Consider the following 27915-nt stretch of genomic DNA (forward strand, 5'->3'; position numbering starts at 1 on the left):
CAACTTCCAGACTTATCCAATAAATTATTTTCTAATTGCCATTACTACATGGAGTCGGAATGAACTTACGCAAATCCGACAGAACAGATCTTCCAGTCATTTTTCCAGTTTAATTAGTTGTTTATTGAAGTAGTTGTAGAAACAAGGAGATGAACATACCAGGCTGTACTTATTTTGCATACAAGTCGAAGCTGGCTGCTCTGACCCTGGTCTGGTCCCAGGTCTCCAAGTCTTTCCCAGGTCTGTTCCCCCGTCCGCTCACAGGTCTGGTAAGAACTATATACTCACCCTCCCTGTATCTGACCACTCCCAGTCTGTTATGCCCATATATACACCACCCTGTTCATCTAATGACCGCCCCCAAGTGTCCAAAATAATACGGCAAGATATATCTAGACAAAATAATATAATATGCCAACAGTAGCTAATCTAAACATAGATGGCTCCTACAGATATAATTACAGGATACTATGTTGTCTCCCTGTTGCCAAGATCAAGGATGTAGAGAATTTTGAGGAAGGATGATTGCAACCAGAGATGATTATTTATATTGATACCAAAAATCTAGTTGGAAGGAAGGATTAGAGTCTGCAGGCAGGTTACCGTGATTTTGGAATAATATGAAATCTAGGAAATCAGAAGTGATAACCAGTGGTTTATTGCCTTTGCAACTACCTTTGTATAGAAATGAGGAGTGTAGTGTAAATAAATGTGTGACTGAAAAGATGGTGGAGGAGGGAGAGTTTTATGTGTGCCACGTTTGGACTTGTGTAGGGGAGGTGGGGCCAGTACAAGGCATAAGCGTTGCATCAGAACAAGCGTGGAACCATCTCATTACCTAGAAGTTTGTTGGTACTTTACGGATGGATTTAGAGTGATACAGCACAGAAATAGGTCCTTCAGCTCTTGCCTAGACCAACCAAAATAAACCATCTACACTCATCTCACCTGCCTGCTTTTGGACCATATCCTTCTAAACCAGACCCATTGTCTGTGAGCAGATGGTGGGCCACATCTATCGCCATAGTTAATAAATGGAGTTAATAATAATACATACTAACTAAACTTTGACTTATATTCATATATTTAAGCAATATTATGTCTTCTGAACATAGCAGTTGTACCAGCATCTGCAGTTATTTTCCTACATAGAAGTTAGTTTGAGACACTGATATTGAATCTACCCTCATCCCTTTCTAACTCTCTGTTTGTCTGACTCGTAGCAGTTAGTGTGACACTTGGTGGTGTTTTTCGCTCGACAGTCTCTCAATATTAGGTATTTATTCACAAAATGCTGGAGTAACTCAGCAGGTCAGGCAGACTTCGTCAGACTGATGTCAGGGGGGCGGGACAAAGGAAGGATATAGGTGGAGACAGGAAGATAGAGTGAGATCTGGGAAGGAGGTGGGGAAGAGAGGGACAAAGGAACTATCTAAAGTTGGAGAAGTCAATGTTCATACCACTGGGCTGCAAACTGCCCAGGCGAAATATGAGGTGCTGTTCCTCCAATTTCCGGTGGGCCTCACTATGGCACTGGAGGAGGCCCATGACAGAAAGGTCAGACTGGGAATGGGAGGGGGAGTTGAAGTGCTCGGCCACCGGGAGATCAGTTTGGTCAATGCAGACCGAGCGCAGGTGTTCAGCGAAGCGATCGCCGAGCCTGCACTTGGTTTCGCCGATGTAAATAAGTTGGCATTTAGAGCAGCGGATGCAATAGATGAGGTTGGAGGAGGTGCAGGTGAACCTTTGTCTCACCTGGAAAGACTGTTTCGGTCCTTGGATGGAGTTGGGGGAGGTAAAGGGACAGGTGTTGCATCTCGTGCGGTTGCAGGGGAAAGTGCCCGGGGTTGGTGTGATTTGGGTAGGAAGGGACGAGTGGACCAGGGAGTTACGGAGGGAACAGTCTCTGCGGAACACAGAGAGGGGAGGGGATGGGAAGATATGGCCAGTGGTGTCTTCCCATCCCCTCCCCTCTCTGCGTTCCGCAGAGACCGTTCCCTCCATAACTCCCTGGTCCACTCGTCCCTTCCTACAAGAGGCCAGATGCAAGATGCCATCTAAATGGGCATCAGTCAGTCGGTTTCTTAATTTACTCTTCGTGTATTTCATTTTTGAGAAGAGTTGCTTGCACATGTAAGTACTGCCGAACATTGATGTCATTTTTTTCACATGATCTACCAAGTTGGCATACAGACCAGTTTCAAGAAGATATTTCCTGTAGAACTCTCGTAGAAATACGTCCATTGCATTAAATTTAGATCTTGATACATCGCTGCACTGCATCTCAATAAGTTCCATTTGAACATTTTCTGGTGCAATGTCGATGTCCACAACAATTGAAATGGCAAACTGCCTGAATTTACTTGTTTATGAGCGATTGTCAGCGAAACGTGAAGAAAACTCAGTTTCCAAGTCCCGTATCACAATCACAAATGTGTTGGTGTCTGTCCGTTGGGTCCCCTGGAGTCTAGGGAAATGAGCGTAGCATGATTTCTCAAGCTGGCATTCCCACCAGTCGTAGTTTTGTTTTGAAGGTGACAAATGTGTCCACAATCTCATGTATGAGTCGATTTATTTCCTGAAGTTGCAAGTTGAGGTTGTTTAAATGAGCTGTAAAATCTACCAGAAATGCTAGACTCGAAAGCCATTTAGGATTGCGAAATTCGGAGGCATTCACATTTTTACCTTAGAGGAATGTTGCTATTTCTTCCCACAGAGCATATACTCTTTCTAACATTCTAACATTGCACCTCGACTGAGCCACCGAACGTCGCAGAAGTAGAGCAGGTCTCCATACTGGGCCTCTGCTTCCGACAAAAGTTGTTGAAACTGACGATGGTTCAGTCCCCGAGACAATATCAGGTTTACTGCTCTTCCTACTACGTCCGTCACATCCTTCAAATTTGAAGACTTGGCACACGATGCCTCCTGGTGGATTAGGCAGTGTATTTTTTTTATTTTGTGGTTACTTCCAAGGCCTTCCATGTGGTTTTGAAGCAGAGCCATGACACCTTTCTTTTCTCCAACCATTGCTGGCGCTCCATCAGTTGCTACGCATACTAACTTAGATAGAACCAGCTCCATGTCTGTGGTGCACTTGAGCAATGCTTCAAGAATGTCTGCTCCTGTGGTTGTACCCTTCATAGGTACCAGTTGAACAAACTCAACAGTGTCGAAAGCTGAATTTACTCCACGTATAAACACTGCCAGCTGTGCGGTGCCTTTGGTATTTGTACTCTCATCGAGCGCTATTGAGAAGAACTGGAAATTTTTGCAATAGTGCTTTAAACAGTTTTTCACATCCGCTGCTATTTCTTCTATTCTTCGTGCAACTGTTCTTGCAGAGAGACTGACATTTGAAAATGAAATCTTTTTCTCGGGACACAGAATGTCCACAACTGCCATCAAACATTCTTTCACAAAATCTCCGTCAGTGAAGGGCTTCATTTTTTTGCTATCAACGTAGAACATGTCCTAGCGTAGCTAGCACATGTGCTTCTGATTCTACATTTTATTTCTTGAACTTTGATTTGCGAGGCTCCATTTAAGGTTATGAAGTCATGATTCCTTGCTTGCCTACTAATTTCACTGAATTTTGGGTGTTTTGTTTCATAGTGCCGCCTGATATTGAACTCCTTGCTCACAGTAACACCTGCGTGGCAGATAAGGCATGTGGGTGTGCTGTATAAAGAAGTACTTTTCTGTCCAAGTGTCTTGGAAGACTCGGCACCCAGCATCCACCTTCCTGCGTTTTGTAGCCATTGGGGTTTGCTGGATATTTCTTTGGGTTTAACATAAAAACACGTATGTAGACTTGTATGCAGACTTGTAATACCCCTGATACAAAAAATAAGTAAGAGAGTCACTTTCCACCACAGCTAATCATAGTTTTGCTGTGCTAACTGCCCTTGTTCTAGGATTCTAGATGACGGAAGTCCTAGATGAAGTCTAGATGATGGGAAAAAAAATGAAGGCAGTCTAGATGACGGAATAAAAATACGCCTGCGGTCTGGATGATTTTGAGTTACGGGCCGGATTTGGCCCATAGGTTGCCGACCTCTGTTCTAAACCTTTCCTTTCCATATACCTGGTCCAAATGTCTTTTAAATGTAGTTATTGTACCTACCTCAAATACATCCTCTGGAAGCTTATATAATAAGCTGCCAGAGGAAGCTTCCATATAACCATCACCCCCTGTGTGAACTAATTGCTCCGAGGTTCCTATTAAATCTTTCCCCTCTCATCTTAAACCTATGTCCTCTGGTTTTTGATTCCCCTACTCTGGGTAAAAGACTGTGTATTCACGCTGTCTTTTTCCATCGTGATCTTATACACAAAAATTAGATTTCAATGAGGAGGGAATCCAACTACAATTTCAATAGGGAGATCACGAAGTTGAATGCAGAAGGCAAGGGATTAGTAAACATTAGTAAACATTCTGTAAAACAGAAAATAATGGCAGAAAAAAAACAATTTTAACAATGCTTAATAGTGAATATGTGACACAATGCGTAATAGTGAATGTGTCCTGATGGACATGTGGGAGGATGATATTGTCTATTACTGAAAAATGGTCTAAGTTTGGCCTGGAATGACAGTTCCACATTCAGGTCCTGGATGGAATAGAGAGGCGTCAACAGGAAGAGGTGTCACATTGATGGTGAAGTAAACCACCTCTGTGGGGAAGAATGGAAAGCTGTAGATCAACAAATGAGCCCATGTAGGTTCAAATGAGATGAAAAGAGGCCAGTCATGGGAGTTGTATTTAAGATCTCAGTGTCCAAAGGGGGGTGGAAGTACAAATATAGACGTACAAAATATAGAAATCCAAAACGAAGGGAAGATTTGTAGTGGATTTTAACTGCCCCAGCATTTACTAATTCAATACTAGAGTAGAAGGAAATGAAAGTTTAGAATTCAGAATTATTTCAAGGGGACTTTTAAATCAGGCTAACCAAGAGAGGGTGCTGGGCTGGAAAGGTGAGCATTTGGGAGCGATCATAATTCAGTTAGATTGATCATAGAATGGAAAATAACAAAAATGTATAAGGAGTAAAAGTTGTAAATTGGGCTAAAGCCAGTGTTACAGGCTTTAGCCCAGATGTGATTTATCGATTGCAAATGGCTGTTTGAAAACAGATCCCTATTAGGTTTCAAACAATTTTATTCCATTTATGGTTGTTGGTTATGAAGTGTTTATGTTAGCAAGTTACTTGTAAAGTATCTCACTTACTTGAAAAAAGGAAACTGAGCATAATGTATCTTTAAGCAGAGAACATACTGTTCTCTGTAATCATTTTATGATTCTGTTGGACGGGTGAGTCAGAGGTATTCCTTCTTTGCAACAATGTAACATTGGTTTTGGTTTATTATTGGTTTATTATTATCACGTGTGCTGAGATACAGTGGGGAAAAAAATTGCGTGCTCTCCAGTCAAATCAATCTACACATGAATGCAATCAACTCATTATTTCATGTACAACAGATAATGTACAGAGAAGAATACCAGCGTGCAGAATGTAGTGTTACAGCATTCCAGCTACAGAGAAAATGAAGATAAAACAAAAATGCAAGGGCTGCAATGAGGTAGGTGGCAGATCGGAACTAAACCTGTTTATGAGAACACTGTTCAGCAGTTTATTAACAGTGGGAAAGAAGCTGGTCCTGAATCCAACGGGTATGTGCTCTCAAGCTTTTATATCCTCTGCTGGAGGGGAGAAGAGGGAATGACTGGGGTGTAAATGGTCCTTGATTATGTTGGCTACTTTTTCGAGGCAGCGTGAAGTGTAGATGGAGTTGCTGGGGGAGGAGGGCTGGTTTGTGTGATGGACTGTGCTACATCCACAACTCTGCATTTTCTTGCAGTCATGGGCAAAGCTTTTGCCAAACCAAGCTGTGATGCATCCCGATAGGATGCTTTATGTAGTGGATCTGTGGAAGATGGCAAAAGTTGTTGGAGACATGTCGAACTTCCTTAGTCTTCCAAGAAAGTAGAAGCATTAGTGTGCTTTCTCGGCCATAGGTTGAAAGTGGTTGCTCCAGGTCAAATTGTTGGTGATATATTTGCACCCAGGAACCTAAGCTCTTGACCATCTCCACTTCAGTACCATTGATGCTGATTGGGACATGGACACGACCTTGTTTCCTAAAGTATAAACCTGTGGTTTTCAAATGTTTTACTAGATAACCCACTATAACTGAATAGTTCATCCTCGCAACTTATTAATGAGTTCTGAGTTCTCTGGCCTGTACAGACCCATAGCCCCCACTTTAAAAACCAATGGTCCAGAATAGTCCACTAACAGCTTAGAACTGCAATATCTAAATAACTTTGTGAGTGATATCTTGCACATAAGTCACAGCCTCTGGATTTATAATTATGCCATGTCTCAATGCATTCATGAAGTGATTACAGCAAGCAGAAATTACTTTATTGTATTACAATTTTTTGAGTTGCATCCAAGTTACAAGTGATCATTTGACTGCCTACATATAATATTATATTCTGTCTGGGAAAATACTTATACTTTATGAACTGTTGGCCAATGGGCAATTTTGGTTAACTTGACTATTTCGCAATTTCCTCTACAATTTTTAAAGTTCTAAGGACAAGACAACTTTCTGAAAATTGGGTGAATTATCACATTTCGTTTCCACTATGTTTGCAATGAAATCTTTAACAGAAGAATTATTCTTTTCACAGAACCTGATTAACCTGCTCTGAATTTACTGTGATTTCAATTTTTTTTCAAATTTTCAGAATGTGTTCATTTTGTCCATTTGGATTATTAAAGTGACTATGTTTACAATGGACGTTGCAATGCTGGTACTTAATCTCTGCTTTCTGGGAAAGGAGGATTATACCAGAGTACCCCTGAAGTGCTACAGTTGTGACCAGCTTCAACAGAGAAGAGTCTCCTTTGGTAACAACAGAGCATCTTCCTGCAGTCTGCCATGGAGGAGGTGATTGCAAGTCCTCTGCAAACTTCATTCTTCAAAGAGAGGCTCCCCGTCCATCTGGAGGTACCGTGGGACACTGGGACACAGCGTAACTCAGCAGGTCAGGCAGCATCTCTGGAGAACATAGTTAGGGGTCGAGACCCTTCTTCAGACCCTGCAATGCTGCCTGACTTGCTGAGTTACTCCAGCGCTTTGTGTCCTTTTGTGTATAAACCAGCATCTGCATTGTTTCTACATGGAGGCGCAGTTAGCATGATTTTCACCATGTGATAACTCCAAGATTGCACCAGTCGGCCTCCTTCAACTTCAGTAAACCTTATTCCCCCTGAGTCATGGAGTTAGTGAAATTGTTCTCATATTTGGCTTCCTATGGTAATTGGTCTCCATCTTACATACGTTCCATAACAGCATGCAAGCAATGACACTAACCAGAGTTAAACAAGGTTGTGTCATCGATCTGTTATTTTTAACAATACTTTAACAATTTTAACAATACTTCTTGCTGCCATGTTGTAGCTCAACTTCAGGAGCTGATCTTCAATAGTAATGAACAGTTGTTTAACCTATGGTGACTACATTCCAGAACCAAGGTCACCCCAACCTCACTATCAAATTGCAGCATGCAGCTGGTGTTTGCACTTTCGTCCATATCTGCAGCACGTCTACCAAAGCACATGAGAGGCCCTCTATCAACACGCACTCACTGCACCACAATGTCCTCTGACAATAATGTTTGTGACGAGGGCCTACAAAAAGAGGACGACTTCTCACATCTCAAGAGCCTGGTCTTGGAGGTTGGGCACTGATGACTCAGGAGCTTTCCTCAGTCATTGCTTGAAAGGATATTTGAAGATCAAGACCTCAGACAGAGGACAAAACGCAGGGTTGACAGGGCAGTGGTGGTCTCTTCTCCACTCCATGTGTGAGATCCGAAATACCTACAAGGTGCCAGAACAATGCTACCATTGCTGTCTCCACAATATCGCAACAAATACACTGAAAGTTTAAGCAGGCCAGCATCAACGTCTTCTTCCAGGCCAATATCCCCAGCATTGAGGTCCTAGTTATTCACAGTTGGTTATATCAGTCATGCCACTTTGTTCATATGCTCAACACAATGCTCTCAAAAACAGATACTCAATTTCGAGTCCTTCTAGAGGAAGAGATTACCAGGCAGCCAGTGAGAAAGGTTCAAGGACATTCTCGAAGTCTCCCTGAAGGAATGTAACATCTCCACTCACTGCTGGGAAGCCCATGACAGCTCAAACTGAGAAGGAGCATTTGGGATGATATTAGGAATGTTAAGCACCCGCTCTTTGGGAACACACCGAAGCTTAGCGCAGTCTTGTGTTCCTTTTACCACTTTCCAAGAGGCAAAAAGAACACAAGAAATCACAAGCTTCCCTCCCTGCCAGCCACCTCCTACACCAATGTTGGAAGAGGCTGCTGTTCCCGAACTGACCTCATCAGTCACAAAAGAACCGACAAAACTGCAAAATGAAATTAAGCAATCGTCCATCGCAAAGAATTGCTTAAGATTTTGAAGAACAAAGGGAGATAGTCGCAAAATGCTAGAGTAGCTCAGCGGGACAGGCAGCATCTCTGGAGAGAAGGAATGGTTGACATTTCGGGTCGAGACCCTTCAGACTGATGTCAGGGGAATGGGCGGTATAGAGGTAAAATGTAGTCAGAGACAGTATGACTGGTGGGAGAACTGGGAAGGGGGAGAGGATGGAGAGAGGGAAGGCAAGGGCTCCTTGCAGTTAGAGAAGTCCATGTTCATACCGCTGGGGTGTAAGCTATCCAAGCGAAATAGGTGCTGTTCCTCCAATTTGCGCTGGGCCTCACCCTGACAATGGAGGAGGCCCAGGACAGAAAGGTCAGATTAAGAATTGAAGGGGGAGTTAAAGTGCTGAGCAACCGGGAGATCAAGCAGACTGTGCGGAGGTGTTCAGCGGAACGATCGCCGAGCCTGTGCTTGATCTCGACAATATACAGGAGTTGACACCTGGAACAGCGGATACAGTAGATGAGGTTGGAGGAGGTGCAAGTGAGCCTCTGCCTCACCTGAAAAGACTGTCGGAGTTTTGGGTCCTGGGCCTCCTCCATTGTCAGAGTGAGGCCCAGCGCAAATTGGAGGAACAGCACCTCATATTTTGCTTGGATAGTTAACACCCCAGCGGTATGAACATTAACTTCTGTAACTTCAAGTAGCCCTTGCTTTCCTTCTCTCTCCATCCCCTCCCCTTCCCAGTTCTCCCACCAGTCGTATTGTCTCCGACTACATTTTATCTCTGTACCGCCCACTTCCCAGACATCTGTCTGAAGAAGGGTCTCGACCTGAAACGTCACCCATTCGTTCTCTCCAGAGATGCTGTCTGTCCCGCTGAGCTACAATAGACCACATACAATAGGTGCAGGAGTAGGCCATTCGGCCCTTCGAGCCAGCACCGCCATTCAATGTGATAATGGCTGATCATTCACAATCAGTACCCCGTTCCTGCCCTCTCCCCATGCACCCTGACCCCACTATCATTAAGAGCTCTATCTAACTCTCTCTTGAAAGCATCCAGAGAATCGGCCTCCACTGCCTTCTGCGGCAGAGAACTCCAGCATTTTGTGTCTAACTTTGATTTAAACCAGCATCTGCAGTTCTTTCCTACACAAGAAGAAAGGGAGAGTACTTTAACACTAAAATTGCAAAAGCAGCATAGTTGAACTTAAAATATCCATTAATACCGTGATTTGCTGGGAAATCGCAATTTTAATAAAGTAATGCTGTTTAAATACAGAATCACATGATTCAATGTTTAAAGTTTCATGACTATGACCCACAAACCTGTATTCATCTCAAGTGGAGAGAGTTTACGACTTCAGGTTCCTGGGTGTTCGTACCTCTAATGACCTTTCTTGACACATCCCAACACATTGATACAATCATAAAGAAAGCCCACCAACCCCTCTATTTCCTCAGTAGATTAAGAAGATTCAGTGTGTCAACGAATATTCTCATCAATTTCTATAGTTGCACGGTAGTAAGCATATTGACTAGTTGTATCATGCCCTGGTTTGGCAACTTGAATGCCCAGGAATGAAGGAGATTTTAGTTTAGTTTAGAGATACAGCGCGGAAACAGGCCCTTTCAGCCCACCGGGTCCGCGTTAACACTATCCTATACCCACTAGGGATAATTTTTACATTTACCAAGGCAATTAACCTACATACCTGTACGTCTTTGGAGTGTGGGAGGAAACCGAAGATCTCGGAGAAAACCCACGCAGGTCACGGGGAGAACGTACAAACTCCGTACAGACAGCACCCACAGTCGGGATCGAACCCAAGTCTCCGGCGCTGCATTCGCTGTAAGGCAGCAACGCTACCGCTGCGCCACCCTAATAAGAAGTTGTGGACCTTGCCCAGTCCATGACAGGTACTGACCTCTCCACCATAGAAGGGATCTCCAGGAGGCGCTGCCTCAAACAAGTAGCCAGGATCACCGAAGACCCAAACTACCCTGGCCATTCTCTCATTTCCTGTCTCCCATTAGAAATGGGAGTCTAAAACCATGTCCACCAGGTTCAAGAATAGCTTTCCCCAACCACCATCAGGCTCTTGAACACTCAACACTAACCTTTGTACTATGTTCGGGTGCACTAAGGACTTTGGGCTTTTCTGTACTATTGGGATTATTAATGAATTACGTTTTGTTTATTATATATTATCTATGTGTATTGCGTTACAGGCCTGTTGTGCTGCTGCTGCAAGTAAGAATTCCATTGTCGGCACATATGACAATTAAACCCTGGACTCTTGCCTGAAGTTTAAATTGCTAGCGGTGGTGTTGCAATGATGTCATTAATTTTGCCTCTGTTTACACACCTGGTGCAGGATTAGGTCAGTGAAGCGGTCGACAATGCTCTATCCATTTGCAGCATTGACTAAATCAGGAAATTAAAAAAGTCACGTTATTTTTTTATTTATTTAATGCAAACAAAAATAACTGGGGAAAAAGAAGAAGAAAAAACAAACGAATCGACGTTTTAATGTGCTGCTGGAAATTTAATGTCAGTGAAACACAAAAATTTGATTTATCGTGACGTCTGTGGTATCCAATGGCTGTGGGGAAGATCCCTTCAAACCATTGGTGCCGTGGTTATTAATAATTGCACGAGAGGCTTGGAGCCAGCCAATGAATAAGACTGGGCAGTTGTTTGTCCTTGAAGGCCGACAGCAGAAATGTGCTGGCTGCATTAGCGAGCCGTGCAAGCAGTGCCTAGAGATGGATCCGAATGGCAGGGGCTGCTGTGCTCCACGGTGGAGGCACCATTGTCTGGAAAGCAAAAGTCACATGTGTCTGTTCGTGGACTAAAACCCACAGGAAACGGGTGAAAGGACTCTTCGGAAGGGTGCAAAAGGCCAAAGAGTCTGAGTGAGCACAGCTCAGTAGGTGGAGGCGATGGCCAGCGCTTGGAGAGGGCGAGCGGTGGTGTTTGTGTGGCTTGCCGGCGGCCGACGACCTGCCCTGTATCCATTCCCAGCTCGAGTCCTCGGCTTCGCTGCGACCCGACCGAGTGGTGGCGGCTCGACGAGGTGGCGGTCCACCTTCTCCATGACAGGCTATTCTGAACTAAGCAGGGAAAGATCTAAAACTGTCTCCTCCTTCTACAATCAATCCGCGATAGATGCAGCAGCTGAAAAGGTCACGATAACAAATCTTTTGTCTTTCTCAAGCTTCTGTTCTTAAAGGTGGGACCGGGGGGGGGGGTGGGTGTGGCTGGAGAGTTTTCAAATTGATTGTAGCAAATATTAGAATTTCTGACCCGTTGTTTCATACATAGTGGGTGAAATAGAAGCCCAGTTGTTTAAGCTTGAACAGGGGGTTCAATTGCTGAGGTTAACATTTCAATGCTTTTTGTGTAGGATGGATCCAGTATTTTGTGAGTCTATAATAATGTTTATTGCGGTACTGAGTTCTAAATTTGCTTCGACCTCACTTGTGACAGTTAAAAACTTTAGATCCCTGCCCTCCCCAACCTGTTTTCTGTATGCAGACTTTGTTTGCTCTGAATATTTTTTCCCTTCAAATTGCTGCTGTTCAGAACTGACTGAGTGTAGTATGTTCTGTCTTTTGTGATTGAGATTCACAATAAAGAGGTGTTTTAAAACGATTCTTAACTGCTTGACATATGTGGCAGCTCTGCTGTGCTCTCTGCTCCCAAGTCTTTCAGAGACTTGTTTACTTCAATGCTCACCCATATGAATCTGCTTGAGGATGAAATTTCCCCTCCCCCCCCCCCCTTGCAGATTTTTGGAAACTATTTTGTTTCTTCTGAAAACCCACACCGTGAGTCGTGGGTGTTGTTGAAATCAACTTCCCCCACCGACCCGGATATGGGTCGCTCATATGTGACCACCTTCCAAAATTATTTTAATTGTATTTTCTCCTCTCTTGCTATGTTTTCTAGTCTGTACACTAGCCCTGCCTGAATCAATATCTGTCAGGTACAGCAGTTCGGGCTAACCAGGGTGACATTTCACTCTTTACTCATTCACTCCCATGACTGTATCGAGCATGATATTTTAACTTTGTTAAATAAGTTAATTGGCTTCAACTTCAATCTGGTTTTGCTAGAATTTTACATTTTGGAACCATGTGATTCAATGATTTAAATTCTGAATCATTTTGGACCATAAAACATTGGAACAGAGTTAAGCTATTTGGCCCATCAAGTCTGTTCCACTATTTGTTCATGGCTGATCTATTTTTCTCAATCCCATCAATCTTCTAAAGCCTTCCCCTTGCAACATTTGACACCCTTACTAATCAAGAAACTATATCAATGTCTGTTCTTTGCCGATGAAATGGAGGGCAGGGATTTGACTTCCAATTTCTTTAACTTCTTCATGGCCTAAAGATAGTAAAGTGCAAATTTTTACCTGCTCTAACAGATCATCTTGTACAAAAATAAAGCCTCTCAATTGCGTAAACTTAAAAGTTTGTTAGGCTATTTCTGCATTATTGCTTTTGGGTCTGAAGTCGCACACAGACTGAACGATTTCCTTCTTGGAAACTATTGATGCAGGTGTATTTTTATTTGGATCCCACAACTTCATTGACGCCGTTACTTATGTAAGATTTTATTTCTTTGTTAACTGAATTCCTATCCCCTAGCTGTAATGGTGGGATGATCCTTTGGTCAAGCAATTTACCATGCAACCATATTCAATTAGCGAGTGGATTGAAACCCAAGAATTTTAACTTGCAGCCGGGCGCATGCTGTCCAGTTGGGTATTCAGGAGCGGGGGGGACTCAGTCAGTTGTGTGCAGTCTTGATGAATGTGTGGTACGAATTAATAAGTTGCATGGTTCAGTCTTGACAAGCATGAAAATTTCAGGGTGTATGATGCAGACTGGATCGGTACAAGTAGTATTGCATCACATTGGATTAATAATTAATTTGGGGAGTAATATGTCAAAATTTCATAACATCATTTTACATTTGCAGAGTAGCAAAGCACACTTTATATAAAATTCACGGAATGTGTAACATACAGGGAAATATACGACACATTTTGGAGCAATGAAATGCATTTGGGATTAGTGTAACACTTTTCATAGGGTGGTGCAACACTCCAGTGTGTTGCACATTTGTAAAATAATGCATTAAGAGCAAGCCATGGCCGTTCGTGCCATCCATTAGTGTATAATTCAGATTTTCTAATGATGCAAAACAACATCAAAGTATACAGGAAGTGTTCTGCAGGCTGAGCAGCATCAATTGAGATGTTGAGGACTCGTCAGACCTTAGTAAAAAGACAGCTGAGTGATGGGATGCAGTCTGAAGTTGTCAACATAACAAAAACTTAACCTGGAACAAATTGAGGGGGATTAAAAAAAATACAGCCGCATCGGTGGAAATGAGAAATTGTAAGGGTAAAAAGACCCTAATGGGAGTTATCTATAGGCCCCCAAACAGTAGCCTTGACATAGGGTGCAAGTTGAATCAGGAGATAAAATTGGCGTGTCAAAAATGTAATGCTACGGTGGTTATGGGAGATTTCAACATGCAGGTAGACTGGGAAAATCAGGTTGGAAATGGATCCCAGGAAAGAGAGTTTGTAGAGTGCCTTCGAGATGGATTCTTAGAACAGCTTGTACTGGAGCCTACCAGGGAGAAGGCAATTCTGGATTTAGTGTTGTGTAATGATCCTTATCTGATAAGGGGACTAGAGGTAAAAGAGCCATTAGGAGGCAGTGATCACAACATGATAAGTTTTACTCTGCAAATGGAAAGGCAGAAGGGAAAATCGGAAGTGTCAGTATTACAGTATAGCAAAGGGGATTACAGAGGCACGAGGCAGGAGCTGGCCAAAATTGACTGGAAGGAGGCCCTAGCAGGGAAGACGGTAGAACAGCAATGGCAGGTATTCCTGGGAATAATGCAGAGGTTGCAGGATCAATTTATCCCAAAGAGGCAGAAAGACTCTAAGGGGAATAAGAGACACCTGTGGCTGACAAGGGAAGTCAAGGACAGCATAAAAATTAAGGAGAGGAAGTATAACATAGCAAAGAAGAGTGGGAAGGCAGAGGATTGGGACTCTTTTAAAGAGCAACAAAAGTTAATTAAAAAGGCAATACGGGGAGAAAAGATGAGGTACGAGGGTAAACTAGCCAATAATATAAAGGAGGATAGCAAAAGTTTTTTTAGGTACGTGAAGAGGGAAAAAATAGTCAAGGCAAATGTGGGTCCCTTGAAGACAGAAGCAGGGGAATTTATTATGGGGAACAAAGAAATGGCAGACGAGTTAAACCGTTACATTGGATCTGTCCTCACTGAGGAAGATACACACAATCTCCCAAATGTTCTAGGGGCCGGAGAACCTAGGGTGATGGAGGAACTGAAGGAAATCCACATTAGGCAGGAAATGGTTTTGGGTAGACTGATGGGACTGAAGGCTGATAAATCCCCAGGGCCTGCTGGTCTGCATCCCAGGGTACTTAAGGAGGTGGCTCTAGAAATAGTGGAAGCATTGGAGATCATTTTTCAATGTTCTATAGATTCAGGATCAGTTCCTGTGGATTGGAGGATAGCAAATGTTATCCCACTTTTTAAGAAAGGAGGGAGAGAGAAAACGGGTAATTATAGACCAGTTAGTCTGACATCAGTGGTGGGGAAGATGCTGGAGTCAATTATAAAAGACGAAATTGCTGAGCATTTGGATAGCAGTAACAGGATCATTCCGAGTCAGCATGGATTTACGAAGGGGAAATCATGCTTGACAAATCTACTGGAATTTTTTGAGGATGTAACTAGGAAAATTGACAGGGAGAGTCAGTGGATGTGGTGTACCTCAACTTTCAGAAAGCCTTCGACAAGGTCCCACATAGGAGATTAGTGGGCAAAATTAGGGCACATGGTATTGGGGGTAGGGTACTGACATGGATAGAAAATTGGTTGACAGACAAAGCAAAGAGTGGGGATAAATGGGTCCCTTTCGGAATGGCACGCAGTGACCAGTGGGGTACCGCAAGGTTCGGTGCTGGGACCCCAGCTATTTACGATATACATTAATGACTTGGACGAAGGGATTAAAAGTACCATTAGCAAATTTGCAGATGATACTAAGCTGGGGGGTAGTGTGAATTGTGAGGAAGATGCAATAAGGGGCTGCAGGGTGACTTGGACAGGTTGTGTGAGTGGGCGGATACATGGCAGATGCAGTTTAATGTAGATAAGTGAGGTTATTCACTTTGGAAGTAAGAATAGAAAGGCAGATTATTATCTGAATGGTGTCAAGTTAGGAGGAGGGGGAGTTCAACGAGATCTGGGTGTCCTAGTGCATCAGTCAATGAAAGGAAGCATGCAGGTACAGCAGGCAGTGAAGAAAGCCAATGGAATGTTGGCCTTCATAACAAGAGGAGTTGAGTATAGGAGCAAAGAGGTCCTTCTACAGTTGTACCGGGCCCTGGTGAGACCGCACCTGGAGTACTGTGTGCAGTTTTGGTCTCCAAATTTGAGGAAGGATATTCTTGCTATGGAGGGCATGCAGCGTAGGTTCACTAGGTTAATTCCCGGAATGGCGGGACTGTCGTATGTTGAAAGGCTGGAGCGATTGGGCTTGTATACACTGGAATTTAGAAGGATGAGGGGGGATCTTATTGAAACATATAAGATAATTAGGGGATTGGACATATTAGAGGCAGGAAACATGTTCCCAATGTTGGGGGAGTCCAGAACAAGGGGCCACAGTTTAAGAATAAGGGGTAGGCCATTTAGAACGGAGATGAGGAAGAACTTTTTCAGTCAGAGAGTGGTGAAGGTGTGGAATTCTCTGCCTCAGAAGGCAGTGGAGGCCAGTTCATTGGATGCTTTCAAGAGAGAGCTGGATAGAGCTCTTAAGGATAGCGGAGTGAGGGGGTATGGGGAGAAGGCAGGAACGGGGTACTGATTGAGAGTGATCAGCCATGATCGCATTGAATGGCGGTGCTGGCTCGAAGGGCTGAATGGCCTACTCCTGCACCTATTGTCTATTGTCTATTACCAGTCACTCTCTCCTCCCACAGCACTCTTCTGTGCAACCAAGGGGATTGCAACACCTGTCCTGTTACCTTTTCACACCTTCCAGGGATCCATACGGGTAACACAAACATTCACTTGTACTTTCAAGTTTGGCTAATTTATTTGCTGGTCACTGATTTGCAGAAAAAAATCTCCATTCGGTTCCAGAGACAACCTTGAGCTTCCGGTCACCTGTCATTTTAATTATCTTGACCGCACTCAGCCTTGCATATTGCTCGAATAATAAGCTCAAGGAACAGCATCTCGTCTTCCAACAAACGTTACTATCTGCAGGACTTACCTGAAGTTCTTCAACTCAATATTATTTTTGCACAGATGTTGGCTGTCTCTCTGCAATTTTGTGCCTTTATCTTCTTGCTTTTCTACTTCTAATGAGGGGTTCTTTCCCCAAAATTATGACACACTCTTTTCGTTCACACTGAAGCTGCCTTAGAATGGTTTGCATGCTGAGAAATTACTGAGAGGTGCACGAGGTAATAATGGGGAACTTTAACCAACCATAATATTGATTGAGGAGTGAGTGTTGTAAGGGCTGAGGGGCCCACGATTAGGAAATGTACTTTTGTGAACAACGCGTTTCCTATTCTGTGAGGAGACATTATTAAATGAAGTGGGTCAACTGGAAAATTTTCAGAATAGCCAAACTCTCTGCAATAGTAATCATAAGACAAGATCATACTTAACTAGTTGAGGGCTTACAAGCTAATTTTAGGAAATAGTACAGACCACTCCTCGATAGAAATAAGAGTTAGTTTGGCAAGTGGAAAAGTAATGAAGAAACAGCTAGCTAAACAGGAGGTAAATGATGTATTCTTACAGAAGGAAAGATGCAGCAACCAAAATTTGAACATTAAGCTCCATGGGCAACTAAGAAGGTAGACTTTGGCGGTAGACTGCATAATTTCCACCAAAAACGAATTCAGAGCAGCTACCCCGATCCTGTGACTGCCCGAGGGATAGAAGCTGTCGTCTTGCCATGACTGACTCATCTCCTACTGTCTCTTAAAGCTTTTACCATCTGCAAGACACAAACAGGAATATGGTGGCTCTCCATTTGTATGGGTGAGTGTAGCACCAATTCCACAACCTCCAGTGTCCTGGAGGGGGTGGAAAGGATCATGTCTCCCTCCAATTCGCACACCATTGTGACTTGGAAGTGTATCATTGTCCTTTCATTATCACTGGGTGAAACTCCTTCCCCGACAGATCTATGAGTACATTTACAAGAGTGCTTCTGTGGTTCACAAAGGTAGCTCAACACATTCTTTGGGACAGTTAAAGAGGACAATAAATGCCCTTGCCAGTGACACAGGAGATGCGAATGAATAAAAACACAAACGTGGCAGGTCTCCTTGCTCTCTGTGAGTGGCACTGAAAGGGTCACTCGTACGGAAACCTGAGACTGCAGAGGTTACCAGCAGGATCCTGCGCTGGGAAAAATTCAATTTACAAACTGCCACAAGTGATCACAGATGCCTCTGAACACTGGCATTTCAGCACGGAAACTCTTTACCAGGCTGTTTCCCTCTTGCTGGATGCATATTTTAAGATTGATCTCCAGGCCGGGCATCATGGTAAAAGGCATAGAACTCCATATGTCTGTGAGACCCTGGCGTCAGTATGAGTCAGCGACACACACGCCCCCTTCAAATTTTCCCAGCACTAATGTCTAAAGGGCTCTGGTTTTCCAAGGCATTTGTTGCAGATGTGTGTCATTTAACAGGCAGCTCTCTAAATTGTCACACAACCTGAGGTCTCTAGAACCAGATGTTTCGAGGCATGCCCAGAGTATAGATCATAAGAGATAGCAGTAGAATTAGGCCATTCGGCCCATCAAGTCTACTCCGCCATTCAATCATTGCTGATCTATCTCTCATTCCTAACCCCATTCTCCTGCCTTCTACCCATAACCTCTGATACCTGTACTAATCATGAATCTATCTCTGCCTTAAATATATCCACTGACTTGGCTTCCAAGTTTGTGGCAAAGAATTCCACAGATTCACCACCCTCTGACTAAAGAAATTCTACCTCATCCCATCCCTAAAATAATCCTAGACTCTCCCATTAGTAGAAACATCATCTCCACATCCACTCTATCCAAACCTTTCGCTATTATGTATGTTTCAATGAGGTCCCTCCTCTCCGACGCTGGCAACCTCAACATCCTCATCCTACTTGACCTCAGCGCCGCCTTTGACACCATAAATCACTCCATTCTCCTCACCCGACTTGAAACCTCCCTTAACATCACCGGCACAGCCCTATCCTGGTTCAAATCTTACCTCTCTGACAGACACCAGTTCATCTCCATTAACAACTGTAAATCCCCCACCGCTCCCCTCCCCCAAGGTGTCCCCCCAAGGCTCAGTCCTTGGCCCCCTCCTCTTCATCCTCTACCTGTTCCCCCTTGGTCAATTAATCCGCCGTCATGGTCTCAACTTCCACTGCTTCGCCGATGATATCCAGCTCCTCATCTCCACCAAGTCAATCTCCCCCACCACACACTCTACACTGACAAACTGCATTACTGAAATAAAATCTTGGCTTCAATCAAACTTCCTCAAACTCAATTGCAACAAATCTGAAATCATCATCATTGGTCCAAAAACGCTCACCAAATCCACCCAAAACTTCATCCTCAACATTGATGGTCTCCCAGTATCCACCTCACCTCACATCCGGAATCTTGGAATCATCCTTGATCAAACCCTCTCCTTCGACAAACACATCAAACACATCACAAAGACAGCCTTCTTCCACCTCAAAAACATTGCCCGTCTCCGTCCATCCCTCTCCTCCACAGCTGCAGAAACCCTCATCCACGCCTTCATCACCTCCCGTCTGGACTATGGCGCACCCTCAAAAATCATCAATAAACTTCAATACATTCAAAACTCCGCTGCCCGTCTACTCACACACACCTCGATCCGTGACCATATCACCCTCGTCCTTTATAAACTCCACTGGCTCCCCATCCCCCAGAGAATCCAGTACAAAATCCTCCTCATAACCTACAAAGCCCTCCATAACCTGGCCCCATCCTACCTGACCGACCTCCTCCACAGGCACACTCCCACCTGCAACCTCCGCTCTGCCGCTGCCAATCTCCTATCCCCCCACATCCGGACTAAACTCAGATCCTGGGGGGACAGGGCTTTCTCCATCGCTGCTCCCACCCTATGGAACTCACTACCCCAAACCGTTAGAGACTCCCCCACACTCACCACATTCAAAACATCGCTGAAGTCTCACCTGTTCAGTACTGCCTTCAACCACTGAAGGTCACCTCACCTTTTGTCTCCTTTCTCTGTTCATTTATTTATTTACTTATTTATCTATTTATTCATTTACCTATGTTCTCAAAATCTCTGTAAAGCGTCTTTGAGTATATGAAAAGCGCTATATAAATAAAATGCATTATTATTATTATTATTATTATTATTCTTGTACACTCCAGTGAATATAAGCCCAATGTCGTCAAATGCTCATCATATGTTAACCTACTCATTCCTGGGATAATTCTTGTAAACCTGTTCTGAACCCTCTCCAGAGCTAGCACATCCTCAGATATGGTGCCCACAATTGCTCACAATATTCCAAATGAAGCCTTACAGAGCCTCAGCATTACATCAAAGGTAGACACAAAATGCTGGAGTAACTCAGCGGGACAGGCAGCATCTCTGGAGAGAAGGAATGGGTGACCTTTCTGGTTGAGACCCTTCAGACTTTCTTTCTTTCCTATTCAGCATTACATCCTTGTTTTTGTATACGCCCTATCGAACTAGCATTGCGCTTGCTTTTTTTACTACTGATTCGACTTGCAAATTAATTTTTTGGGAATCCTGCACCAGCACTCCCAAGTCCCTTTGCACCTCCGATTTCTGGATTCTCTCTCCCATTTAGAAAATAATCTATGCCTTTGTTCCTACTACTCTCTGCGCACTCTCCCAACCTATCCAAGTCCTTCTGCAGAGTCCCTGCTTTCTCTACACTACCTGCCCTTCCACCTATTTTCATATCCACAAACTTGGCCACAAAGTCTTCAATCCTCTCGTCCAATTATTAATATACAATGTGAAGGGCAGTGGCCCCAGCACCGAGCTCTGTGGAACTCCGCTAGTCACTGACGGCCAACCAGAAAAAGCCCCCTTTATTGCCACTCTTTGCCTTCTGCCATCCAGCCAACCATGCTCGTGTCTGCCCTTTGATACCACGGGCTCTCAACTTCCTTCGCAACCTCCCATGTGGCACCTTATCAAAGGCCTTCTGAAAATCTAGGTATACCACATCTACTGTCTCTCCTTTGTCTGTCTTGTTATTTACTTTTTCAAAGAATTCCAGCAAATTTGTCAGGCAAGACCTCCCCTTCACAAAGCCATTCTGACTACGGCCTATTTTATCGTGAACTTCTAAGTACTCCATAACCTCATCCTTTATAATGGACTCCAAAATCTTACCAACCACCGAAGTCAGACTAGCCGGCCTATAGTTCCCACTATTCTGCTTTGCTCCATTCTTGTGCAGCGGGGTAATATTGGCAATTTCCTAATCATCTGGAACCACTCCTGACTCCAGTGATTCTTGAAATATCACTATCAATGCCTCCACAATTTCTAAAGCCACCTCTTTCAGAACCATAGGGTGCAGTCCATCTGGTCCAGGTGACTTATCCACCTTCAGCCCTTTCAGTTTCCCAGGTACCTTCGCCTTTATATCGGCGAAACCAAGCGCAAGCTCGGCGATCGTTTCGCTGAACACTCAGTCCGCCTAAACCTACCTGATCTCTCGGCTGCTCAGCATTTTAACTCCCCCTCCCATTCCCAATCTGACCTTTTTGTCCTTGGCCTCCTCCATTGTCAGAGTGTGGCCCAGCGCAAATTGGAGGAACAGCACCTCATATTTCGCATGGGTTGCTTACACTCCAGCGGTATGAACATTGACTTCTCTAACTTGAAGTAGCCCTTGCTTTCCCTCTCTCTCTCCTTCCCCTCCCCCTTCCCAGTTGTCCCACCAGTCTTACTGTCTCTGACTACATTTTATCTCCCGACAGCTCACTCCCCTGACATCAGTCTGAAGAAGGGGCTCGACCCGAAATATCACCCATTCCTTCTCTCCAGAGATGCTGCCTGTTCTGTTGAGTTACTCCATCATTTTGTGTCCACCTTCTCCGTAGTAATAGCCACTGCACTAACTTCCACCCCGTGACTCTCTTGAATTTCAGGCAAGTTGCTGGAGTCTTCCAATGTGAAGACTGATGCAAAGAAGTTATTCAATTCCTCTGCCATTTCTTTATTCCCCATTATGATTTCTCTTGCATTGATTTCAAGCGGCCCAACATCCACTCTTGCATCTTTCTTGCTCTTTATGTAGCTGAAGAAGCTCTAGCTATCCTCTTCTATTATTAGCTAGCTTACCTTCATATTTCATCTTTTCTCTCCTTATTGCCTTTTTAGTTACCTTTCTGTTCTTTAAAAGCTTCCCAATCTTTTGGCTTCCCACTGATCTTTGCAATGTTATATGCCTTCTCTTTTAGTTTTATTACTATCCTTGACTTTTCCTGTCAGCCACGGTTGCCTTTTTCTCCCCCTAGAATCTCTCTTCCTCTTTGCAATGATAAGGTCCTGCATCTTCCGAATTATTCCCAGAAATTCCTGCCGTTGCTGTTGCACTGTCATCCCTGCTCGGGTCCCTTTCCGGTCAACTTTGGCCAGCTCCTCCCTCACGCCTCTGCAGTCTTGTACCTGTTCTTGCTCAAGAGAGCAGACCTGGGATGGTGCAGTGCACCAGGGCCTCCAGTATACAGCGACTAAAGCTCCATTCAGTTACAGGCAGAGCCCTTTCCGAGTCTTATGTGCCTCAATGAAAACGACATTGGAGTTCTTGCAACGAGAACCAGGGGCAGGCTGCTATCGTACGAGAACTGAAACTTGGCGCCTGTGAATAGTTCTGTCCTCTCGAGGATGTCACCAGGGACTGACTCATCTCCCTCGGGAGGAAGCTGCTTCTCCGCCCAAGCAGTCCACTGACCCCCAAGTGAACACAAAATCTCAGGGATTGGACAGCCGATGTGTGCACTATGCTCACTGGATATGATACATGAGATGGAAGTGGAGATTACAATCCAGTAATTTACACCTCTATGTTACCCATGGAGTCATAGTGATATGCCACCAAAACACAGCACTGAGACCATGCTGACCATCAAACACTCATTTACACTAATCCTACATTAATCCCATTTTTTATTCACTCTATATTTTATCATATCATATCATATATATACAGCCGGAAACAGGCCTTTTCGGCCCTCCAAGTCCGTGCCGCCCAGTGATCCCCGTACATTAACACTATCCTACACCCACTAGGGACAATTTTTTACATCTACCCAGCCAATTAACCTACATACCTGTACGTCTTTGGAGTGTGGGAGGAAACCGAAGATCTCGGAGAAAACCCACGCAGGTCACGGGGAGAACGTACAAACTCCTTACAGTGCAGCACCCGTAGTCAGGATCGAACCTGAGTCTCCGGCGCTGCATTCGCTGTAAAGCAGCAACTCTACCGCTGCGCTACCGTGCCGCCCATCAACTCTCCCCAGATTCTACCATTTGCTGACAACCAGAGGCAATTTGCAATGGCCTAAAAACCTACTGCCTTTGGTATGTGGGAGGAAACCTCAGCACCAAGAGGAAATCCACGTGTTTACAGGGAGAACGTGCAGACTCCATACAGACAGGATTGAACCCAGGTTTATGACGCTGTGAGGCAGCAGCTCCACTAGCTGTGCCTCTGTCCACTGGGACCCTGAGGATTCAGTTGGCCCTGGAGAGCACGACTGTGCTGTCCTCCTTCAGGATTTCAGGATCTCTCTTCTTCCCCCACCATTCCCCGGCTCGCCCACACACCACAACCAGCATTCCCACGGACGCCATTGGACGGCAGCCCCTCCAAGAGTGTGCCCATTGAGACCGCATACCAGATAACCACTGTCCCTCTATGGAGACGGGAACTCTTCCAACAGCCTGACTCCAGTCACACGTGGGCACTGCCATAGAGTTAAGCCATGTATGTCTAGCAGGCTGGCACTCACTAAAAGGTACAGCTGTAAATTATTAAACCGTACACCCATAATGTAGAAACAAGGAACTGCAGATGTTGTTTTACAAAAAAAGGACACAAAGTACTGGAGTAGCTCAGCGTGTCACTCAGCATCTCTGAAGAACATGGATAGGTGATGGTGTGAGCCAGGATCTTTCCCTTATATACACACATTTCGTTTTGATATTGTATTTATTATTTTGTGAATTATATTGATACTGATTTGACCCTGTCTCACCTATCTTTTATTTTAACTAGGACTTGGACTTAATGTTCAGGACACTTATAAAATAGTAAATGCATTGCATAATTATACTCGATTGTTATATTTAGCATTTGCTAGACCAAGTGGACCTGTTGGGCCCAAACACCTTCCCCCCTCCTCCCTCTGCCCCCCCCCCCCCCTTCCCTCCTCCTTCTCCCTCCCTCCCTCCTCCCCCTCCTTTCCCTCCCCCCCTCCTTCCCTAGGAGATAGATTTAAACGTTAAAATGTGAATAACTTTAAAAATGTAACTCCGATTTCAATGAAACATTTCCATTAGCAGCAAAGGGATGACGGTGAGTAAGGTGGGCCTAAAATTATCGTACTATCATGTACAGTTTTGGCTGTAGTTCAGGAACAAACAAACAAACAATCAAGAGTTTTAGTATATAGATGCTGGAATTTTAGTACAATGAAGGATATACTGATTGATAGTGATCAGCCATGATCGCATTGAATGGCGGTGCTGGCTCGAAGGGCTGAATGGCCTACTCCTGCACCTATTGTCTATTGTCTATTAGCACTAAGAACCCACTTAAGTTATTCAGACATGGCAGCCAGTGTATCCCCATCTCATCGTATTAAAGGAGATCTCCAAAACATTGCCGAAAGGGCTCTTGCACAATAAGTATCTTGAAGGTAGAGAAGTCAATGTTCATACCGCCGGGGTGTAAACCACCCAAGCGAAATATGAGATGACCCCAGTGGCAACAGCGCATATTGGAGGAACAGCACCTTGTATTTCGCTTGGGTAGCTTACATCCCAGCGGTAGCCTCTTCCATTGTCAGAGTGAGGCCCAGCGCAAATTGGAGGAACAGCACCTCATATTTTGCTTGGGCAGCTTACACCCCAGCGGTATTAACATTGACTTCTCCAACTTCAAATAGCCCTTGCTTTCCCTCTCTCTCCATCCCCTCCCCCTCCCAGTTCTCCCATCAGTCTTACTGTCTCCGACAACATTCTAACTCTGCCCCGCTCACTCCCCTGACATCAGTCTGAAGAAGGGTCTCGGGAGGGGAAAAAGTAATGTGAGTTGCATGTTCAATAAATTTGTGTTTTTAAATACAAATTTCTAAGCTTGCGTTGTTAAAAAAATTAAAATAGAGTTTAATTGTAAGGTGAATCAATTGTGCGGTACAGGTAGAGTCAAAAACACAGATATTTACTGAATCCTGGTCTTGATTATAAGCTCTTTTTAATAATGATTTCATGCCAGTTATGCTGTCAAACATTAAAATATCCATCAACATTATATAAGGCCAACTTAGAGAAGGAAGCCATTATTGGCTTCTTGCCTGGTTCATTTGAACAGAAACCAAGTTGTTAATAATAGCTGACAGACACAAAGCTGGAGTAATTCAGCGGGACAGGCGGCATCTCTGGAGAGAAGGAATGGGTGAAGTTTCGGGTTAAGACCCTTCTTCAGACTGTTTCTTATGCATGACCAAGATTATCAACATCTGGTTAAAGTAAAATACTGTACCTAGAAAATATTCATGATAGTCCTCCCTGCAAAAAGCTTTGTACTCCAGTGGAGCAGTGCGAAGGGATTAATTTGATGGCACAGTGTGATAATGATGTTGGCGGAAAAAAGGCTACAGATGCTGAAAATCTGAAATAAAATTAAAAGTGCTAGAAACACTCAGCAGATCAGGCAACATCAGTGGAGACAGAACCAGAGATAGTGTCCAATTCTGAGACCCTTTATTAGAACAGGGGCTGGAAAAACAAAACAAGTTAGCTTGGCTGCAGGAAAGGTGAGGAAGGGATAGGTAAAACAAAGGGAATACAAAATGGTTAAGTCTGTCACTTAGGTACCAATTTTTATCTCTGTTATGGGTGACTAATAGCAGAACTCTAGTCATGCCAAGACGTCAGGCTGTTCTGGTGGAGCGAGAATATCTGAGACAAATTTGCTGCAGATGACAGGCAGGAGTAATCAATTGAAGTTTATTATTGTCATGTATACCGAGGTTCAGCGAAAACTGTTTTGCAAACTATCCAAACAGATCAGACATACCATATTCATAAATACAATCAAGTCAAACTCAAGTACAATAGATAGAGCAAAGGGGACTGTACAGAGTGCAACAGGGTAGGGGGGACAATATGAAAGAACAAGTTTTCTAAAGTATTAAGATTGAGAGGAGACAAGAGTCAAGATGGTTTAATTGTCATATGCCCCAGATAGAACAATGAAATTCTTGCATGCAGCAGCACAACAGAATATGTAAACATAGTACACTGTAAACAAGATAATAACCAAGAAAAAAAAGTTCAGTGTGTGTGTATATATATATACACATACTCACATATACATATATTATATATACATCTACATACATATACACACACGTGCACACATATGTACACATAAAAAACAATCAAACAATAATAGTCTATGTAGTTCAGAGGTTATTTGGAGGTTGGAGTGTTTAATAGCCTAATGGCTGTAGGAAAGAAGCTGTTCCTGAACCTGGACGTTACAGGCTCCTGTACCTTCTTCCCGATGGCAATGGTGAAATGAGTGTGTGGCCAGGGCGGTGTGGGTGTCTGATGATGCTGGCTGCCTTTTTGAGGCAGCGACTCCGGTAAATCCCTTCGATGGTGAATCCCTTCGATGGTGGAGGTCAGAGCAGGTGATGGACTGGGCAGTGTTCACAACTTTTTGCAGTCTTCTTCGCTCCTGGGCATTCGCGATGCCGACCCAGGCCGTGATGCAACCAGTCAATATGCTCTCTACTGTACATCTGTGGAAGTTCAAGAGAATCCCCTCTGACATACAAAGTGCTCAGATGGAGGTTAAGGTTCCACATGCTTGCGATGGGCCACTGTATCACAGTGCAGGAAGCCACAGGCAGGGCAGAGTGGGAGGGAGAAATTAACCCATACCACAGATAAAAATCTGCACTTAACTGGCAGGCACCAGGAAGCTCAGGATCACTCCAGGGACTGAACACAGGTGTTCCATTACAGATGCCGTTCTGCAACTCACTAATTTCAGCGTTAAAAAAAATCCTCTTCAGTTGTCATCGTTCATCTATTAACTGCTCCACAAACATCGTGACTTTACCTGGAAAACCTTGGTTTCCTCCCATCACGGATCCTCCCTCTGACCTTCAACTTAACACACTTGCACTTTCTCACTTCTCCAGTTCTGATGAAGGGTCTCTGACACATGAACTCCACTTCTCCACGACAGATGCTGCCTGGCAGCCGAGTATTTCCAGCAGTTTTTGTTTATATTAGAGGTTTAAAGTGATGGCAGTGGAACTAAATGTGGCATGGCAGGAAATGCCTTTGAATGAATACCTGATTAACAGGGAGTATAAGAAAATAATTGCAGATGCTGGTACAAATCGAAGGTATTTATTCACAAAATGCTGGAGTAACTCAGCAGGTCAGACAGCATCTCAGGAGAGAAGGAATGGGTGATGTTTCGGGTCGAGACCCTTCTTCAGTCGGGTCTCGACCCGAAACGTCACCCATTCCTTCTCTCCTGAGATGCTGTCTGACCTGCTGAGTTACTCCAGCATATTGTGAATAAATACCTGATTAACAGGGGATTGGTGGTGAGTTTTGTAATTACATGTGGGATTTGGATAAACATTTAGGAATCCTCAGGAAGAAAATGCAGGGCGATTGGGTGAAAGCAGAATGATTCATTGAATTGAACTGCAGAAGATTTGGCACAGGTACAAAGGACAAGATAGTCTCTTCCTGTGCTATGTCACATTATGATTACAGTGCATTTGAAGGAATATTGCAACATTCTTAAGGGTTAGTGTTAACATTTTCAGGAGCTGTACAAATCAAGATTGTTGTAACATATCTTGGGAATGTACTACGCATTTGGATGGGGACGGTGCATTTGGTACGTTGGGGTAGCGCTTTCAAAGGCTGAAGTGTTTTCTACTGATACCACTGGGTATGCAACTGAGTTGTGGGTGGCCGGTATCTATAACGGTCTGCGGTAAACAGTGTCTATTACGGACTGATGAAAGCTGTTC

At 44.0% G+C, this 27915-nt stretch overlaps 1 protein-coding gene across 1 annotated transcript in view; it reads left to right on the forward strand.

The window, feature by feature from the left end:
- Nucleotides 1–11096: 11096 nt before the first annotated feature.
- The window catches only part of bckdk (branched chain ketoacid dehydrogenase kinase), a 68929-nt gene continuing 52110 nt past the window's right edge, over nt 11097–27915 (forward strand). The window contains exon 1 of the mRNA XM_078422497.1: nt 11097–11659. Coding sequence (XP_078278623.1) covers nt 11417–11659 — 243 coding nt within the window. The 5' untranslated portion in view covers nt 11097–11416. The remainder of the gene's footprint in view (nt 11660–27915) is intronic.

This window comes from Rhinoraja longicauda, chromosome 26, assembly GCF_053455715.1.
Source record: "Rhinoraja longicauda isolate Sanriku21f chromosome 26, sRhiLon1.1, whole genome shotgun sequence".
Classification (NCBI taxonomy): Eukaryota; Metazoa; Chordata; class Chondrichthyes; order Rajiformes; family Arhynchobatidae; genus Rhinoraja; species Rhinoraja longicauda.